The sequence below is a fragment of the Lissotriton helveticus genome, chromosome 9, assembly GCF_964261635.1.
Source record: "Lissotriton helveticus chromosome 9, aLisHel1.1, whole genome shotgun sequence".
Classification (NCBI taxonomy): Eukaryota; Metazoa; Chordata; class Amphibia; order Caudata; family Salamandridae; genus Lissotriton; species Lissotriton helveticus.
The window spans coordinates 269,731,786-269,752,950 of record NC_136070.1 but is presented as its reverse complement, the minus strand read 5'-3'; the positions used below and the strand labels follow the sequence as shown (position 1 = coordinate 269,752,950).

General features: G+C 47.8%; 1 protein-coding gene across 4 annotated transcripts in view; it reads right to left on the bottom strand.

The window, feature by feature from the left end:
- The window catches only part of TMEM63C (transmembrane protein 63C), a 739,018-nt gene that overhangs the window by 84,575 nt on the left and 633,278 nt on the right, over positions 1-21,165 (bottom strand). For all 4 annotated transcript variants that reach the window (XM_078659954.1, XM_078659953.1, XM_078659951.1 and 1 more), the window contains one exon: positions 851-956. In XM_078659954.1, coding sequence (XP_078516080.1) covers positions 851-956 — 106 coding nt within the window. The remainder of the gene's footprint in view (positions 1-850; positions 957-21,165) is intronic.

Genomic DNA, 21,165 nt, shown 5'->3' with positions numbered 1-21,165 from the left:
AACTTCAATCCTATTAACGTTCGCTCGATTGGACAAGCCTCCCTTGATCCTCCCGTGTGCTGAGACAATCGCTGGGGAATGAAATGTCTTATAACCATTGAGATATGTAGAGCGTTCTCCAGCCAGGTTTCTTGGAAATATAGTATGGGAAAGTCATCTACAAAGTCAACCCATTGGTGATTGCTAACTTTAGATCGCAAACCAGCCACGTTCCAAAATAATATACTGCAGGTTGGTGTCCTACCATTGTGTGCCTCGCGCTGTGTTAATTTATTGCTATGCCTTACTATATTTGAATGTTGTTCTGGCAAGATGAATATAGCCGGACCACAGGCAGAATAATTAACATAGGGCGTAGGAATAGAACCTTTAACTAGAAGTGCTACTATATCTGAAATCGGGACGGACTATACAGGGTTTGACGATGTGTCCCGTTCCCGCACTTGGACAATAACATATTGTTGTTTAATCCTTTTCCAGAATAAATTATACCTCCTAAGAAGATGTGCAGTGTATGCAGAAGTACAGTATGAACAATGTGCTTTGACTAAGAACAGAGGATGCAACGCACAGACTGCAGTGTATATGGGCACTATAAACAAAGTGCAATGCATTGGATCATGGTTCAGTACATGGGGAATGAACATGCAGACTGTGTGTGTGTGTGTGTGTGTGTGTGTGTGTGTGTGTGTGTGTGTGTGTGTGTGTGTGTGTGTGTGTGCATGCGTGTGCACGTGCATAAATAGGGCCACATAGTTCAGTCTGTTAGAGTCACAGTGAATGTGCACCTGAAGTACCTTGAATCTGGAGTTATTACAAATGACTAACTGGTATATGCATTAGAACTTACCAAATGGCACAATAATAGGGCATGTGATGCTGTACGTTGTCACTACGGCAAAGATGCACGTGGTCCATGCATACTCCAAACCGAACTGGAACTCATATGCCTGGCTCTGGAGAAAGAAGAGTGAGAATCCATGAGTTATTCACCTTCACCATCTGAAACCATAGTTCCCCAGGGCTCTATGTATCCACTTCAGCATTAACACAGAAGTAAACTTTGTTTTCAAGCCGGAAAGGCAACAAGGGGGCATCAGCATGTAAACAATACAACTCATGCACCAGTTGCTTTTTAGGAATCCAAAATCATACATTACTACTTCCTGTTTGTGCATACACCACAAACACAAGTGTGTTAAGTAAAAAGTAGCTTCTGGCAGAGCAGGACTTGAAAACATTTATATTTTAAAGTTACTCACCATTGTGCAAATAAAATAAACATGAGAAAAATAAAAATATTGAAGTGCTTGGCTTTAACAATCATAAAAAATGTTAAGACGATCCTCTTAGTCACCTTGTCAAATCTCAAATGAACTGTTAGTCCATCCAGGAAGCTGCCATGCTTTCTCTATGAGCAAGCGCTTTCAATCCCCTTGATGGCTGTTGATCCATGTGGAGGCTCTATCTCGCAGCCCCCAACAAATAGAGGTTGTGTACTCCCCCTTAAGAACAATGTGAATAATCCTGAAATAACAATATTTTCTATATATCAATCAATAACTTATCACTGAGAGGAGGGAAAACAGACCGGTGGTGTCACGTGGGTCTCCACTGAACCTATCCAGGAGTCCATGTTAAGAATTGTTTGTGTTCTGGTTCAGGGAAGACTAGGCCAGGCAAATTGGGCTGAAATGTTCCTACTGGAACAGGGTCAAGACTGATTTGCATATGGCTGGGTCCACACTGAGGTGGCAAAATACTGATGGACTGGGATGCCACCTGGAGTAATTACCAGTGGCCGAGATTAATTCAAGCATTCCATCCATCACTGTATTGTGTACTAGGATGCCCTGGTGGCACATTTACCATATGTTAAAAGTACTTTAAGGTGCCACTTCATGCTGTGTGCAGTATAGTGGGGCTAGCTAGAGTTAAAGCTACCTTATGATCTCATGGCATGATTGTGACATGGACTAATTCAGCCATCACCCCCCCCCCCGCCCCCAAGCATGCTGGAATTTGTAACTGCACATGGTAATGGACGTGCATCCCTACCCTAAGGGCCCCAAATGTACTGATTTCTGGATCCGTAATGCTGGTTTTTGTTGTCATAGGCTAGCATGGATAATGAATGTACGCCATGAATGAGTCATGTCTCAAGGACTGTGGTCTTGTTGGACAGGGTGGGGCACCCACAGTGCTACCCTCATAGTTGTGACATGCTACTGCCTTTAACCAATCACAAAAGAGGGACTCAGGGCTTTTTGGACAGGTCCAGCATACGTGACCAAACTAGTATAAATGCTGAAAGTATGCTGTTCCTAACTACGGAAGGAGAGACAAAAAGTTAGGGAACCGGTTTTGTGTGGTCCTGGAATGTAGGAGGGCGGGGATTCCTCCTATTGGAATGTGGGGCCCTCACATATGCTTCATCACAGGGCTGCTCCTCGTCAGGTCGGCGCTGCAATACCGGACGGGCTCCCTATGAGGGGCTCTTTGGCGGAGATCTTCTATTTCAAAGGGTGTTTGCAGAAGTGGGTAGGTCAGGTGGCATGTTGCTGATTCAGCAAACTACACAGGGTATTTCCTTGTGTCATATCTGCCGGTTACTGATGAAGCAGAATAAGAGACCCGATTGGGGTTGGTCATGTTTTACCAGGTACTACACATAGAATAAACATTAGGTTGGTTCATCAAGGCATTCTTTAGCAGACAACCACCCAAGTGTAGATAGATTTGATTTTTTTAAGGCCCCTAACCCCCACCGCACCATACGGCAATTTGGAATAGAAGATCTCCGCCAAAGAGCCCCTCATAGGGAGCCCATCAGGTATTGCAGCGCCGAACTGACGAGGAGCAGCGCTATGATGAAGCATGACACCCAGCCGGGATTGTGTGAGGGCCCCACATTCCAATAGGGGGAATCCCCATCCTCCTACATTCCATGACCACACAAAACCGGTTCCCTCACTTTTCGTCTCTCCTTTCGTAGTTAGGAAGAAATGCGTTACTTACCTGTAACTGTAGTTATCCAGTATTGGTGTCTTTCATAGATTCACATGCCTGAATCATTCCCCGTCGTCGAGACGGGAGTCTCTGGTACATAGAAAAGTAATGTCCTATAGACATATATAGAGAAAAGTAGGCCTATGGGCCTCCCCTTAGTAGCCTATCTATGTCCTTTTGTAAAAAGGACCAAACTCTATAAGAGAGCCAATCAGCTTACACCTCCCTCTAGAACCTTCCTGACAGGAACCTCAGTCTCTCAGATTTTCGTACGCACCAAGCTAAGTAGGCGTAGCACCAATAGGCCGATAAGTGAGTCCTTCCAGGGGAGGCGGGAGGGTTGCATGTGAATCTATGAACGACACCAATACTGGATAACTGCAGTTACAGGTAAGTAACACATTTCTTATCCAGTATTATGGGTGTCTTTCATAGATTCACATGCCTGAATCAGAGTAGCAAGCAATATCTTGTGCACATTTCTGACGGAACACCATATACATGACATTAGATACTACATATCATGCGACTATGAACCATCAGCATAAATATATATATACATATATAGATATATCAGCCAGAAGTAGTAACAGAAAAATGTGCATACCAGAAAAGGATGAGGGATGGAGGAAGGCTCACCTTACTGGAAAAGATGGCGTAGCACTGCCTGCCCCACTGCAGCATCCTTCATCAGCTCTGTATCCAGGCAGTAGTGCCTGGCGAAGGTATGAGGCGACTTCCACGTTGCCGCCCTGCAGATGTCGAGAACTGGCTCTCCTGCAAACAGTGCCATAGAAGTCGACACGGCCCTTGTAGAGTGCGCTCTGATTCTAGAGCGCAATGGCTGTCCGGCTCTGTCGTGGCAAAAGGCAATTGCCGAAGAGATCCATCTGGAGATGCTCTGTTTGGTCAGCGGTAGACCTTTCCTAGGCCTACTGAAGGCTATGAAGAGTTGGTTAGATTTTCTGAAATGTTTGGTTTTGTCAATATAAAATTTTAGACATCGCTTAAGGTCCAATGAGTGCAGAGATCTCTCAGCAGCAGTGCTGGGATTTGGAAAGAATGACCTGAGGACCACAGGCTCGTTTAAGTGGAAGTCCGACGGAACTTTAGGAATGAACCTAGGATTAGTTCTTAAAATGACTATCATCCCGGAACTGCAGGAAGGGGTCTTGAATAGAGAGAGCCTGCAGCTCACTGACCCTCCTTGCTGATGTAAGCGCCAGGAGGAGAGCCGTTTTCCACAAGACGTATTTCACGTCTGCTCTGTGAATGGGTTCAAAAGGGTGTTTCATCAGTTGGTTAAGAACCACATTCAAGTGCCATGTTGGAGGTATGATCCTTGGTCGAGGAAAAGATCTATAGAGACCTTTAAGGAACTGTTTTATAAGTCTATTAGACCAGAGAGAGGTCCCTTTAGACGTTCTTTTAAATCTTGAAATCGCCGCCAAATGTACCCTGATGGAGGAATGGGCAAGGCCCGACTGCGCCAGCTGCAGCAAGTAGGGTAATATTTGTTCTGGAGTGGTGGCAAATGGACGTAGACCTTTGTCCGCTCACCAGATGCAGAAGCGTTTCCACTTTAGGGAATAAGTCTTATTAGTGCTGTCCGCTCTTGCCTTGGACAGGATGTCTTTACAATCCTGCGGGATGTTCATATTGCTGAATTCTCGGTACTCAGGAGCCAGGCCGACAACCTGAGAGACTTCAGATCCGGATGTAGAATCTGCTTGTTGCTCATCGTGAGCAGAGATGGATGTTGATGCAGATGGATCGGCGACTGCAGAGAGAAGCGATGAAGGTCTGTGAACCAATGTTGCCTCGGCCAGAAAGGGGCTATCAGGATTAAGGTGCATGGTTCCGCCTTCATCTTCCTGATGACTCTGGGAATCATTGGAAATGGCGGAAATGTGTACGCAAAGATGTTGCGCAATCGATGGAAAATGCATTTCCGATAGACTTTGACTGGGGATGCCAGCTTGCGAAGCTGTGGCATTTGGTGTTTTCTCTGGTCTCAAACAGGTCGATTTGCGGAGTTCCCCATCTCGAGAAGATGTGATCTGTGGTTCTCATGTCTAGCTCCCATTCGTGCGTCGAGGACCTCTGTCTGCTTAGGGCGTCTGCGATGACATTGTCCTTGCCTGGGACATATTCCACCCTCAACGAGACACCGTGGAGAATGAGCCAACTCCAGATCCTTTGCGATTCGCGAGATCGTGTTAGCGAACGCGTCCCTCCCTGTTTGTTCAGGTAGTGCATCGTCGTGGTGTTGTCAGTCCTGACGAGCACAAGGGAGTTCTTGATCCTTGGCAAGAAAGATTGCAAGGCTAGAAAGACTGCTCTTAGCTCCAGTAGGTTGATATGGAGCTGTGTTTCCGGTTCCGACCATCTGCCACTGATCTGAAATTCCTGCAGGACTGCTCCCCAACTTTCCAGTGAGGCGTCAGTCGTAATGACATGAGGAGTTGCTGGAAGCAAAAACGGCAATCCCTGTGAGAGGTTCTGGAGCGATCTCCACCACTGCAGTGCCTTGGAGATTTGCATTGTGATCTGTATGCGGTCTTCGAATGATCCCGTGCATTGCGTCCATTGCTTGGACAAGGCCTCTTGGAGTGGACGCATCCAGAGGCGACAGTGTGGTATGAGCAGAATGCACAAGGACATCATTCCCAAGAGGGATTTGAAGGTACGGACTGGCAAAGTTTTCCTTGAAGCCACAGTTGAGGCCAGAGAGACAATCTTTCGTTTTCTCTCCTGAGATGGAAAAGCCTTCGCAGCTCTTGTATCCAGGGTCGCTCCGAGGAAAGTTAGAACTCGAGAGGGATGTAAAGTGGATTTGTCTTGATTTAGTGTTAGACCCAAGTGCTTGAAAAGATTCAAACAGGCGTTGGAGGATTTGAGTGCGCCTGTTCGGGATGGTGCCTTCACCAGCCAGTCGTCTAAATACGGAAAGACTTGATGGCCATGTTGTCTGAGGTATGCTGCCACCGGCGAGAGACACTTGGTGAATATCCGGGGCGCCGACTTGAGGCCAAAAGGGAGGACGCGGAACTGATAGTGCCGCCCTGTCACTGCGAATCATAGAAATTTCCTGTGGGTTTTGTGGACTGGGACGTGAAAGTAGGCGTCCTGCAGATCTAAGGACGTCATGAAGTCGCCCTCTTCTAAGAGCCCCAAGATCTCCTGAATCGTGACCATGCGGAACGATTGCTTTTTTAAGAATGCGTTGAGTGCCCTGAGGTCTAGAATGGGCCTCCATTTCTTTTCCTTCTTTTGAACTAGGAAGAAGCTGGAGTAAAACCCTCTCCCCTTGTGAGCTGGTGGTACTCGCTCTATAGCTCCTTTCTGTAACATAATGGAGATTTCTTGAAGCAATCGCAGGTTTTTGTGAGGCATTGGGCGAGGAGGGGTCGTTGGGGATAGTGTGAAATTCTATAGAGTGTCCAAATTGAATTAACTGGAGCACCCACCGGTCCGTTGTTATCCTCCTCCAATTGTTGAGGAATTGGGTCAATTTTCCTCCAATCTTCAAAGAAGGGGATGAGGGATGGACTGGCTGTAGGAGTAGGTCATTGACGTCCACCAGTGACCATCCGTTGGTTCTTTCCTCTGAAATTGGATCTTCCAAAGGAGGAGTGTCTGCCCTGCTGCTGTTGGCGAGGTTTGTATTGTGACTTGCCTTGGCTGTAAGAGTACGATGATCTATTTTGATAACTGCCTTTGTAGGAGGGCTGTCCTCTGCCTCTGTTCCAACGAAAGGACTGGTTCCTAAATTGCAGAGTACCGAGTGCTCTCGCAGTGTCCATGTCCTTCTTTATTGTTTGTAGCGCCTCGTCTATTTTGGCTCCAAACAGGTGTTGTCCGTCGTAAGGCATGTCCAGGACCTTTGATTACACCTCCTGCCGAAATGAGGTAAACTTGAGCCACCCCTGTCTATGCAGGACAGCTGCACATGCCAGCTGTCTGAAACCAGTCATTGCCACATCTAGAGCACAGTCTATTAATTCAGAGGCCGAAGATTGGCCTTGTAGAAGTAGGGCTTGAACTTCCTCCTTCGTGGTATCTGGCAGCTCCGATAAATACAGAGCGATGTCGGCCCACAGCTGTCTATTATATCTACCCAGCAGCGCAATGGAATTGGCAGCTTTTACTGTCATTGCCGAGGTGGTGGAAAAACGCTTTCCAATACTGTCCAGTTTCCTGCCCTCTTTATCTGGAGGAGCTGTGAGTGCAGAGGAGGGATTCCTGGATTTTTTCTGCGCTGCCTGTGTAACCACAGAGTCTGGTTTGGGGTGCCCTGTAAGGCAGGCCGGCGCCGATGTTGGGGCCTTGTATTTTTTGTCCAGCCGTGGAACCAGTGTAGAAACCGAGGCTGGAGTCTGCATCAACTGCAGGCCTTCTTTCCAAATATGCTCAATTATTGGAATCGATCTGGTTGTTCTTTTAAGTGGCTCTTTAAAATCATAAAGGAAACAGTCAGTTTCCTGAGCGTCCATCGTCATGTGGAACCTCTTGGCTGCTCTCTCCATCAGATTGTGGAACCCTCCTATGTCTGCCGGAGGGGAACCTGAGGTAGCGGGCTCCGGGGATGCAGGAGAAGAAATGATGTAGTCATCACCGTCATCGTGATTGGAAGGGTCATCCTGTATTTCCCCTTCTTCATGTTGTCCTTCCTCATCGTCCGATTATGGAGGATCTTGTATCTGCTCCCTTTCCTGATGTATTACCAATGCCGGCGGTCTGGGTCGTGGAGACGGAGTCGTCCCCACTGCTGGAGGAGGCTGCCTAGCTACTGGTGCTGAGGACTCCGGGAATCGTTGTTTGTAATCTTGAATCAAAAATTGCAAATCAGACACTATAGACGCTGGCAGACATACCATGGGCGTAACGTGAGTCTGAACTGTTTGTTGAGCCTCATGCTCTTGTGTCACCTCCACATCATCAAAATCCTCATCAGTGCTCTGGCATTTGACCACCAGATGGGATGGGCTAGTCACCTGTGTGTCATACTCTTCATCCGACTCCTCATCCTGCAGGAGACAAGATGGCGGCAATCCCTGCACTCTACGCGGGGATGTTAACTCTGGGGTAATCGCCTTTTTTGAGTTCTTTACCATGGAAGGGCTCGTCGACGGCAGGACCCTGGTTGACTCCTCATCCATAGATGGCATTTCCTGCATTTGCCTCATCGACGATGGAACCGTCGTCGAATGTTTCCATTGAGGCGTTGACGCCGTCTTCGTCGACGGTATGCTGAACGATTGTAGCTCTATCGGCTTTGCTTTCGTCGTCGATGTTTTCATCGACGATGACCTCGACGACGATACCTTCGTCGACGACGCCACTGTCGTCGGCATCTTCTTCGTCGCCGATTCCTTCGTCGACAGTACACTCGTCGACGACGATGACTTTGTCGACGGTACACTCGTCGACGACGATGACTTCGTCGACGGCACGGATGACGACGGTGCTTTGCTCGTCGTCGACACAGGCGTTGGCGCTGGAGCCGTCGATGACTTTTTAATAAGAATAATTGACGACACAGGCTTACCCGCCGTCGATGAGGGTGTCGTCGTCGACGAATAAAATGTCGACGATGCCGTCGTCGTCAATACCGTCGTCGTTGATGTGGAAACGTAGACGGGAGACACAGCTTTCTTATGCGCCGATGAGGGCGTCGACGATGTCGTCGTCGACGGCGCTGGCTTTTTGAAGGAGTGAGCCTCCTTGTCTGACGCTGAAGACTTTGCCTCAGAAGGTTTCTTGACAGCCTTCTTTAGAGGAGCGTCTGCAGGGCTAGGGGAAGCCCCCCTTGGCCTTTTTAAAGACAATTTAGAAGAAACGGAGGAATACTCCTCTTCTTCTGAAGACTCCAGATTTCTCCTGGTCTTGAGCTTGCTGAGCCAGAGTAAAAGGTGCCCTTCTCTGTCCTTTAGTGTCTTTGTAGAAAAGGTTCTACAAATCTTGCAATCTTTTGCTGAATGATCCGGATAGAGACAATATAAACATGTCTTATGCTGGTCGTCCACATGTAACCTCTTTTTCCCACAAGAAGTACATGCCCTGAAGAGACCCTTCTTCTCAGGGTCAGCCATGGCCAAATTTGAAGAGACTAATCCAAGTTGTGAAGAAATAAGGTTGAAGAAAGGAAAACCTGAGGAGAACTCAGGTGAAGACTCCCTTAGCACAACGTGCGGTAGAAAATCTGAGAGACTGAGGTTCCTGTCAGGAAGGTTCTAGAGGGAGGTGTAAGCTGATTGGCTCTCTTCTAGAGTTTGGTCCTTTTTACAAAAGGACATAGATAGGCTACTAAGGGGAGGCCCTTAGGCCTACTTTTCTCTATATATGTCTATAGGACATTACTTTTCTATGTACCGGAGACTCCAGTCTCGACGACGGGGAATGATTCAGGCATGTGAATCTATGAAAGACACCCATAATACTGGATAACAGCATACTTTCAGCATTTATACTGCTGCCTTTACCAGGAGTTAAGTAGCACAAGAGCGGTGGTGGCAGCATATTGTGCAGTTATCAGTAGGAGTTAACAGGTCCTCTTTAATCTGTGTTACTGGAGTGAGGCCTACACGCTCACTCATTGAAAGTTCTGCTGCTGTGTTCCTAACTTACCCTTTAGCCTACAATGGGTGTTGTGAAGTGCTGCACAGAGCAGGAGTGGTGTATCTGCGCTGGGTGTATGTGTGCCTGGGAAGGGTACACTACAAGGCTAATGCAAAACTGGGCAGTGCGTGTGAATGGTAAATGCATGTGCCGGATGTATGTGTGCCTGTGAGTGCGACAGTACATGAAGGATATAATGCTGTGCAGTGTGTGCATGATAAATGCATGTGCTTGGTGTATGTGTGCCGGTGAGTGGTGCAGTACATGAAAGATACAGTGCTGTTCAGTGTGTGCATATTAAATGTATGTACTGTGAGTATGTGTGCCTGTGAAGAGCACAAGACATGGCAGACTATGTGTTTCATTTTGGGAGACCCAACTGAAACATGAAGTGGTAGAGGAATTCCCCCAGACAGATTTGGTTATCGACACATTCCTCAAAACTGGGTGGGACACACTGGAGAACAAAGAGCAAGTATTTCCCTGCACACATCTCCAGAGGGAGATGGATCAGATACGGTAATTATAAAGAGCAGGGCTAAGGCTCTGGGCTAACCTTTTTGATATACACATCACTGTGGCAGACATCCAGATGTGAACTCTAGTCACTCTCACTGCCTGTGTTGTGGGGCCATCACCTTTGGAGTCACTCTTACTGTGACAAACTACAGAAAGGGCAGAGAAGTTGGCACTTCAAAAGGAAGCAGGCACCCAACATGAACTTCAAAGACTCAAATTCTAAATCACCTCTTGTGTCTGGAAATGGACTATAAGAAGGGGATCTTGAAACCCCCGAAATTGTCAGCTCTCAAGCAACCATTACAGCTGTGTGAGGAGGAAAAGCTTTGCAAGAATTCTGCCTGTGACCAGGACTGGGGGCCAAGGCTTGCTAGACTCTCTGCTGAGTGAGGGGACATCACCCAGGGAATCCAACACCACCTGCCCTGGAACCTGGAGCACCAGCACCTGCCTGCCTAGACTAGTGTGTCCTGTAAGAAAGAGGAGAGCATTGGAGTGAGGTCCAATTGGGAATCCTATTGAGTGGATTCCCTGTGCGGGGAATGTCTGCTGCACTGATTGTGTTGTTGGTGACCCTTGTATGTCAGGGGAGGGCTGCAGTGGACATCTATGTGCTGATCAGACCGAATTCTGTGTGCAGTGAGGTATTAGTGACCCGTATGATAGGTGAGGCCGCCACGTCATGAATTACCCTTACCACTCTGGCAATCGGGCTGAAACCCTGTGCAGTGAGTATTTGGTGACAACATATGCCAGGAGGGACAGGCGTGGACAGACTGCTGTGTGGAGTAGGTTGCAGCCTAGCACATGACAAGCCTGAGATCCTGTATATCAGGAGGGGCTGCTATGCAGACATCTGCTGTGCCAATAAGGTTGGTGCGTATGTATAGCAAAGGTACGGTGACCCCTGAATGTCATTGGTAGAGGGGTTACCGGAACTAGCAAGAAGTGCGACCTGACTGGAAGCGTCGCCAGAGAAGTGAGGCCATTGCGGGAATCCACACGCACCTACAACGGGACAAGGAACCAGCTTCAGGAACTTTGCATAACCTTCTCTCCATCGAGGGATGGACTCCCAGGAGGAGCTGTAAGGAACCTCCAGTCGCTGCTGGAGTGTGGTCATGTATGAGGAACTCTGGGATTGATCTCAATTGACCTCTGGGAAATACCTCAAAACCTGGCTTTTTAAGAACTAACACATGCTTCAGTGACCTGACAATTGGCGGCTTGCAGCGCCGGGATACTCTAGTTTAATTAGCTGTGAGCTATACCAAATTCTTTCATTCATTAATTAATTACAGAGTGCAGCCTGCCTGAACCACGTGCAGTGAACTCACCTGAACTAGTTACTGCGCTCCGCCATCTGCAAAGGGCGCGTGCTCAGGAACTTCGGATTCGCCAATCCTGCAAGTGCAGGTAAGACTGAATTCGGGCTAAGTCGGTCCCGGGGGAACTTGCTTGATAGACAGCACTTTGGCACTGGAACACTTGACTTTACCATAGAGTTTGGGTGGACTCTTGAGACTGACTACTAGTGTAGCTTACCTTGAATGTTGCCTAAAGTGAATTAAGAATAACCACAATTGCTAGAGAGGACAGAGTGGAACACAGGAAACTGGCTACAAAACACTAGAGCCCTGACCTCAAGAAAACTGTAGTTGTGCATGAATATTGTATTTACCTTTTTTGTTGATAGGTAAAAAATAGTTCTCTTTTTCATAAAAGTGAGTATTTGGCTGGACCAGGGCTCTCAAAACTTTTTTGTAGTGAGAGCTACTCTAATCACGAAAATCATTGTGAGCTACTGTAGGCCAAGCCACTTGAGGAATGTTACCAGACACCCCCATGCCCAGTTTCATTGAGTTTAAGCTTAATGTCCATAGAGTCAAGTACTAGGGTTTGAACAAAATGCTTCGACTAGGGGTACTATATAAGGGCTGCCATGTGCGTCAGTGAGAATGTTGTCTTTGAGGGATGTATGAACGTGTATGCATATGAATGGGATATATGTGTATGGGTGAATGAAAGTCTCTGTTGTATGTACTGGCTGCATAGGACATCTCTTCCACCATGTATGGCACTGTTACATGAATAACACAAATATGCAACCGCTTTTTTTTTTTAAATGGGAGGAATCTTAATTGTGGAAAAGTTTTCTGCAAAAAATGTGCATAATATGGAACATTGTTCTGCACTTTACATTTTAGCCACTTAAAAAATGCTGTATTTTTCAGTTATAATATAAATATGACACAGTGTCTACCAGCCACTGGGAGCAAGATGCCTGCTGTGTTTAAATGCAACACTTTGAAATGGGAGAAAATTAAACTGAAGTGTTAGCTTTGTTTACAGGGATTCCATAAAACTCATCATTTCAATTTTCTCCCATTTACAAACAGCAAGCTTCTTGCACCTAGTGGCCTGTTGAATCTGCAATTGCACAAGTTTAGCAAAAGAACAACGCCTACTCCTGAATCCCCTCCTCAATCAAAATGGGATTCGCTCCTGCAGACTGGTGGTATTGGCTTGCTTTAAATCCGCTTCCATGCAACTGACCGGCTCTTTCACAAAATTCCTCAACATAGTAGAGAGGAGACTGCAGACAGAACCATGCTAGCTTTGCACATCGGATAATTTCCACAAAGACATATCTATACTAATTTACAAAAAAAGAGGTGAACAGCAAACCTAAAGCCAAAAGACTGTGGGTGTAATACTGTCATGGGGAAACCTGGACTTATGTGTTTTAAAGGTCTGCAGCAACTTGCACAAGAAGAACAAGTTACTTACCTTCGGTAATGCTTTTTCTGGTAGATACAGTATCTGCCTGTGGATTCCTCACCTTGTGAATATCCCCCTTGCGTCAGCAACGTTCGGAAAATTCTTTGTAGCACGCCGGCGTGGACGACGTCACAGAAGCACGGCATCGCGCGCGACTCCGTGTGACGTCACTGACTCCATATTAGGCCTACGTCGGCGTGATGACATCAGTTCCGCCCTTTTTTCCGTGCCCTCGAGGCACCCGGATGGACCGATGACAGTAGATATATACAAATACATTGTACACAGTAAATACAGATCAAAATTACACCCATAGCGTGCAGCCAAGGCATGAAAACCCATTTCAAACACAAAAACAAAAAGTACATAAGTACTGGTATAGAAGAGTGGACAACGGGGAGGCGGGTGGGTCGGTGAGGAATCTACAGGCAGATACTGTATCTACCAGAAAAAGCGTTACCGAAGGTAAGTAACTTGTTCTTCTGATAGATACATCTGCCAGTGGATTCCTCACCTTGTGAATGGAGTCCCACAGCAGTCCCCACTCCCGGAGGAGGGTGTCCACTCTGCTATACCAGGAAATCTTGGAGGACAGAGCGCGCGAAGTGGCCATCCCTCCTCACTTCGGAATCCAAGCAGTAGTGCCTCGCGAAAGTGTGGAGGAAGGCCCAAGTCGCGGCTCTGCAAATATCCTCAACAGGTACACCTCCAGACAGCGCAGAAGTAGCAGACTTTGCTCTTGTAGAGTGAGCTCTAATACCCTCAGGAGGGTCCTTACCCGCCAGGGAGTAACAGATCTTGATGCACAGAATTATCCACCTGGAAAGTGTACGCTTGTGCACCGCTCTATCCTTCCGGGAGCCAGCAAAACCAACAAACAGCTGGTCGTCCATCCGAAAGTCTTTTGTTCTGTCCAGATAAAAAGACACCGCCCTCTTAGGGTCTAGACGGTGTAGTCTCTCCTCCTCCTTGGAAGGGTGAGGGGGAGGATAAAAGGTAGGAAGGGTAATGGATTGACCTAGATGGAAGGGAGTTACCACCTTAGGAAGAAAAGCAGCCCTGGTCCTAAGAACCATTCGTTCAGCATGAATGGTCATGAATGGGGGCTAGGAACTAAGAGCTTGAAGCTCACTTACCCTCCTTGCCGAGGTAATTGCAATCAGAAAAATAGTTTTGAAAGACAAAAGTCTCAAGGGGCATTTATGTAAAGGCTCGAAAGGCGAACCCATCAGGTACGCAAGAACCAGATTCAAGTCCCATTGAGGAACAATAAAAGGTGTAGGAGGGAATTTATTGGTTAGGCCCTTAAGAAAACGTAAAACAATTGGAGACTTAAACAAAGAGGGCTGGTCCGGCAAACAAAGGAACGCCAATAAGGCCGACAAATAACCCTTGATAGTTGCCACCGCAAAACCCTGCTGGGCCAAGGAGAGTGCGAATTGAAGAATATTGGACAAACGAGCCCTCAAAAGGTCAATGGACTTCTCCCCACACCAAGCAACAAATTTAGACCACCTATAAGAATAGATGGACTTAGTGGAGTCACACCTGGCAGACAAAATGACATCCACCACATCGTGTGGGAGAGAAAAGGAAATCAGGTTGCCCCGTTCAATCTCCAGGCATGAAGGTGTAAGGTCTGGAGGTGGGGGTGTAGAACCTGCCCCTCCATCTGGGAGAGGAGATCTGCCCTGTCAGGGAGACTGAGCGGAGGGCACGAGGAGAGGTGGAGAAAATCTGTATACCACACCCTTCTTGGCCAATCCGGAGCGATCAATATGACTTGGGCCCGGTCTTGGCGTATCTTCCTCAGAACCCGAGGAATCAAAGGTATGGGAGGAAACGCGTAAAGGAGTTGCGAGTCCCAATTCAACCGAAACGTGTCCCCCAAGGCTCCCTGCATCGGAAACTGGAGGCTGCAGAATGACGGCCAGTGAGCATTCTCGCGAGTGGCGAACAGGTCCACCCGAGGAGTCCCCCACGCCTGAAAGACGTGACTAACTACCTCTGGATGAAGCCTCCACTCATGGTCGGCGGAGAACTGCCGACTGAGAGTGTCTGCACGAACGTTCAGAACTCCGACCAGATGATTTGCCATCAGACAAATCTGATGGTCCTGAACCCAGGACCAGAGGCGCAGAGCCTCTCTGCAGAGACACTGCGACCCCACTCCTCCCTGCTTGTTGACATACCACATCGCGGTCGTGTTGTCCGTCAGGATTTGAACTGACTGACCGCGAAGGGAAGGGAGGAGGGCCTTGAGTGCCAGACGTATCGCCCGCAACTCTAGAAGGTTGATGTGAAGCAACCTTTCCCCTGGAGACCAAAGACCCTTGATCTCCAGATCCCCCAGATGAGCACCCCACCCCAGAGTGGATGCATCCGTTATCACTGTGGCCACCGACGGAGGTAGTTGAAAAGGCTTTCCTTGTGACAGATTGCCTTCCACGCTCCACCAAGACGGATTCGCTGCAGTTTCTCTGGAGATCCTCACTGACTCCCTGAGATCTCCGCCGTGCTGATACCACTGCCTGCGGAGGCACCACTGGAGTGCCCTCATGTGCCAGCGTGCATGGTTGACCAACAGAATGCAAGAAGCCATCAGACCGAGCAGACGTACGACCTTCAGGACTGGAACAACCGCCCCATTGTAGAATAAAGGAATCATTTCCTCTATGTCGCGAATCCTTTAAGGAGGAGGGAATGCATGACACACAGTAGTGTCCAGTTCTGCACCTATGAACAGGTTGCGCTGGGAGGGCACCAGGTGAGATTTGGGTACAATTATCAAAAAACCCAACCTGTGCAACAACTGAGTTGTCTCTTGCAGATGATGGAGCACCTTCTCTGGCGATTCTGCTTTATCAGCCAATCGTCCAGATACGGGAATACTGGAATCCCCGACCTTCTGAGATGTGCAGCCACCACAGCCATCACCTTGGTAAAAACTCGAGGCGCAGTAGTAAGTCCAAACGGAAGGACCGCAAATTGGTAGTGCTGCGACCCCACCGTAAAACGGAGATACTTCCTGTGCGACTTCAGGATGGGAATGTGGAAGTAAGCATCCTGCAAGTCGATCGACACCATCCAGTCTTCTTCCAACAGCGCTTGAAGAACCTGCGCAAGAGTGAGCATCTTGAACTTTTCCTGTTTCAGATACACGTTCAAGATCCTGAGATCCAAAATTGGACGAAGTCTGCCATCCTTTTTGGGGATCAGGAAATACCGGGAGTAGCACCCCTGACCCCTCTCCTGCTCCGGAACCACCTCTATCGCACCCTTTCTGAACAGTGCCAGGACTTCCTCCTGCAGGAGAAGCAGGTGGTCCTCCGAACAAAAACCTTGGCAAGGAGGGTAATTGGGAGGGAACTCCTGAAAAGGAAGAGCATACCCATTTTCTAAGAGATTAAGAACCCAAAGATCTGATTTAACAGATTCCCAATCCCGTAGAAAATGAGTAAGCCGACCCCCTACCGGACCTTCATGATCCTGAATGGTGGATCTAGGGCTGCTTTGCTGCTGCAGGTGGGGGGGGGGTGGTTATTTGAGAAGGAGGTGGAGGAAGAAGAGGCCTGACGTCCACGGCCACGACCCCTTTGTCTACCTCTGTATGACTTATACAGAGGGTTCTGTTGTTGCTGCTGTTGTTGGCCTTGTTTGAAGGGACGAAAGGAGGACCTCCCAAAGCCCCTGAACCTCCTGGTGGTAGAGCCTTTCGCTTGCAGGCCCAACGACCTTGCCGTTGCCCGGCTATCTTTGAACCTCTCCAAAGCTGCATCCGCTTTCTTTCCAAAGAGGCCAATGCCGTCAAAAGGCAAATCCATAAGAGTAGCCTGAACGTCTGCGTAAAACTCAGAAGACTTTAGCCAAGCGGCTCTTCTGGTGAGCACTAAAGAACCCATCACTCTAGCCACAGAGTCCGCCGTGTCCATGCCACTCTGAATAACCTGCGGGCTGCCGCCTGAGTGTCCGAGACAACCTCATTGAAGTTTTTCCTGTCTTCCTCCGGAAGCTTAGTTGACCACTGCTTTACCGAATCCATTAAGGCATGCACATACCTTCCCAGTAGGCATGTAGCATTTGTAGATTTCAAAGCCATGCTACCCGAGGAGAAAACCTTTTTAGCAGCTTGATCCAATTTCTTGGAGTCCTTATCTCCAGGAACCGGGGGAAAAGAGCCTGCTGACCTGTTCGAACAAGTGGCCTGCACCACCAGACTTTCTGACGAAGGATGAGAAGTCAAGAACTTAGGGTCACCAGGTGCCACCCTATATCGTCTCGCCACTGATCTGGACACCGCAGGAGCAGACAAAGGCTTTTTCCAGACCTCTAGAATCGGTTCAGTCAGAGCCTCAGTGAATGGCAGAGTCGGCTCAACAACTGAAGAAGGCGAATGTAAGACCTCCGTGAGGATATTAGATTTGAACTCCACTGTAGGCAAAGTCAAATTTAGCAACTCTGAAGCCTTTTTGATAACTACATGGTATGGCGCCACATCCCTAGAGGGTGCGTCCGATACCACAGGCAATCCCCATTCTGGAGAAAATTACAGGCCACTTGCACTATGCAGATCCTCAAAGCAATCCTCCTGCTCCTGAAGCTCGCCTTCCTCCACTTCAGGGTCCCCATATTCCTTCTCCTCCAAAAGACGCTGGGCTCTACGCCTCGACCACTCCAGACGAATCGAAGTCGTCGGATCCGGTAACGACTCCGACGGAGTCGGAGCCGGTGTCGAACGAGGAACTGGAACAACTGGAGGTTGAGAAGCCGGAACCGGTGTCGAGCCCCGATCCAAATCCCGAGGTCGCTCCGGAGCCGGCGAAGCCGTGAACGGAGTCGATGACCTCGGCAGCGCCGTACCGAGCCAAGGAGGATATGGCGCCGGCATAAATGGTAGAAAAGGCGCCGGAGCATAAGCTTGGGGTACACCCAAGTTAAATGACAAAGGACCCATGGGACCCGCAGGTGCTCCAGTGGGGTACATTGCCCTCGCATAAACACCAAACATGGCATTTAGGAACTGCGAAGGGTCCTGACCAGGACCAGGAAAGGGTGGGTACGAACCCAATGGCTGCTCCGAAAGAGGATGCTCCGGATTCGGCTCCTCTTGACCCTTTTGACCTTCCAGGTCATCCGCCGGAGCCGGTGACTGAGGAATTTCCACGTCCTCTTCATGCTCCGAAGACTGACCCAAAACCGGATTTGGTTCTAGCTCCGGATCCGGAGAATGCTCTCGAGACCGTACCAGCGAGGCTCCACCTTCAGGCTCACCAGCAGGAGAAGGAGACACAAAGTCCTTATGATGTCTTCGAGAAGACTTCATCTTCGAGTTAGACGACCCCGAATGATGCCGAGAACTATGCTTCTTCCTCTTGTGCTTTCTCTTCGAGGATCCCGAAGCATGTCCAGAAGCCGACTCCGACCTCGACCTCGACTTCGATCTCGACTTCGACCTCGATCTCGATCTCGACTTCGATCTCGACTTCGATCTCGACTTCGATCTCGACTTCGATCTCGACTTCGATCTCGACTTCGATGTCGAGCGTCTAAATCTTGACCTCGTAGATCTCTTGGCTTCTTTACCTTTAACTTTGGCCAGCAGAAGTTTTGCCTCCCGTTCTCGCAGAGCCTTAGGATTCATCTTAGAGCAGGATCGACAGCCCTTGGCATCATGATCCGAACCCAGACACCACAGGCAATCTTCGTGTGGATCCGTAATCGACATCATCCGGGCACACGAGCCGCACTGCTTGAATCCAGTCTTCTTCGACGACATCTATGACGAAGAACAGAAACAGTAACACACAAATAGTTACAAAGTCACTATCTGAATCACAGAAGATCCCAGAAACCGTTAGCGTCGACGACGCGGAAAAAAGGGAACTGATGTCATCTCGCCGACGTAGGCCTAATATGGAGTCAGTGACGTCACACGGAGTCGCGCGCGATGTCGTGCTTCTGTGACGTCGTCCACGCCGGCGTGCTACAAAGAATTTTCCGAACGTTGCTGACGCAATGGGGATATTCACATGGTGAGGAATCCACTGGCAGTTGTATCTATCAGAATTCTTTATTATACAAACTTTTGAAGGATTCCCTTGCAGCCAAAACACCACCACTGGGTGAAATAAGACAAATTGAACCCAGAGACGCTCTCCCTTAGTTCTAACATTAAAGACCCACTAATTTGACACTAAGTCTAAACAAGGATTATAATTTGATTTTAACTTTGTATACATCATTTTAATTACATGTGTTATGTAAAAGCAACAGTTCTAATTAATCATGCCTAATAAAATACCTTAACTGTAAATACAGTGCCTTATTTATAGCAGAAAAATACAGCCATTTGCTTAAATAGGAGGATTTTAAACTGAAGACAAATGATTCTTACAATATTAAGAGGTAATTGGCTTAATTGAAAGTGGAGAAAAACATTGACTCAGTGTTTCAGAGACATATTTTAATCCACTTTAAATTGTCCAATTTGAAATAAATGACAGTATTTTTCAGTTATAAATATGGCATAGTGTCTACTGGCAACTGGTAGCAAGAGGCCTGCTGTTTGTAAATGCAACACATTGAAATCGGATAATTTTAAAATTAAGAGTTGACAATCATTAAGTTAACTCTTCATATAAATTTTATCTCATTTAAAAGCATTCAGAAATGCTCAAATATTGAGTTGACAAGGACTTTTATTTAAGATTTAAATACCTCAGTGCTTCAGTTCTTCACCTTTGCACAGAGATCATAAATCTGACTTCAGCAGTGCTCATTATCAGGCCCTGCTATCTGCGGCCTGAAGATGATAATGTAAAATAAACAGAACCTTCCCTTAAGTTTAAAAGGAACATGTGTCTCTGTGTTTATTTCAAAATAAACTCAAGGCTATGAGGCACTCTGAAAGTGTTTGTGAGCTATTTGTATCTCGCGATCGACTGGTTGGAAACACCTGGGCTGGATCATAATGTATTGCTTCTGCTGCATTTGAGTTGGAAGCCTGTGTTAACACTCCTGTATCTACCTACCCCCGAGAGATCCTTTGACTACATTGACCATGCTAATCCTGAAACTCAAGTGCAGAAGGAGTTCTTGGCCTGGTTGCTCGGAATCCATAGTAGATCTTGTCCTGGGACATCAGGAGTAAAATACCTCAACCCCCACAGTTGGGACCAGTAGCTTCTGTTTGCCATGTAGCTTCTGGAAAGGCTCCGACACCCCACATTTTCCATGGGCCTACAAGTCTCAGTATCCTTTGTGTGGTTCAATGAAAAAAATCTTTAGTGCTGCTGAATTAAAAACAGTACTGGTTCTTTTCACTACTAAGAAAGGTGCCCCTTGCACAGTGCTGTAGTCCTCTGCTTAAGAGGAGGAGTTTTGCCTTACTGCTCTCCGAGTAGTTTAAAAGGAAAAATAAAATGATAATACCGTAACATTATCATTTTATTTTTCCTACCGCAGTGGCTCAGTTAGCGGGGAGGTGCTGGCCTGAGCAGTGGGGAGGAGTAGTGGCACTCTCTAAGTGAGCATGACCGTTTGGCTGGCCTTCTTCGGCCGCCCAAATAGTCATGCACACTTTGCATGTTCCCCACCAGGCTGTAATGCACAGCCTAGTGGAAAACATGTACAGGGCCCCAGTACCCCAGACCTCCAGTCCCCATTTGAGTGCCGAACCACGGCACCCAGACCAATCACAACACTGCTATGTTGTGATTGGCTATGGGGAGCCTGGGAGCTTCCTGCTGCCGGGACTCGAGACGGGAAGATGAAGAGAATGAAGAGGATGGAGGAGAGGCGGCGGCCTGCTGTAGCAGGTAAGTGTTTTTTTGGGTAAGAGCTGGTGGATTACTATGGAAGACTGACTGAGGATGTCAAGTATGACATGCACCCACTACTCCCAAAAAAATTGCAGGAAAGGAAAAATAAAACACTTGTTTTATTTCTCCTTTCCGGTCGTCTTGGGAGCGGGGCCTGGAGGGTGACAACACTGAGGGGAGTGGAGTGTGTACTCCCTTCACTGAATCAATGTACAGATTTAAGGCAACCAATCAAAAAGAATAATTAAATGCTAATCAATAGACAATAAAGGTCAGACATAACCAAAGACTGGTGCAATTCTATGCACGTTTTGGTACAACAAAGGGGCCTTCGTCAGGAAGAGGGCCACAGTAGAAACAATTGATGAATTATCGATGGGGTTAGGAGACCAGTAGTGTAGAGCGGTCAATGAAG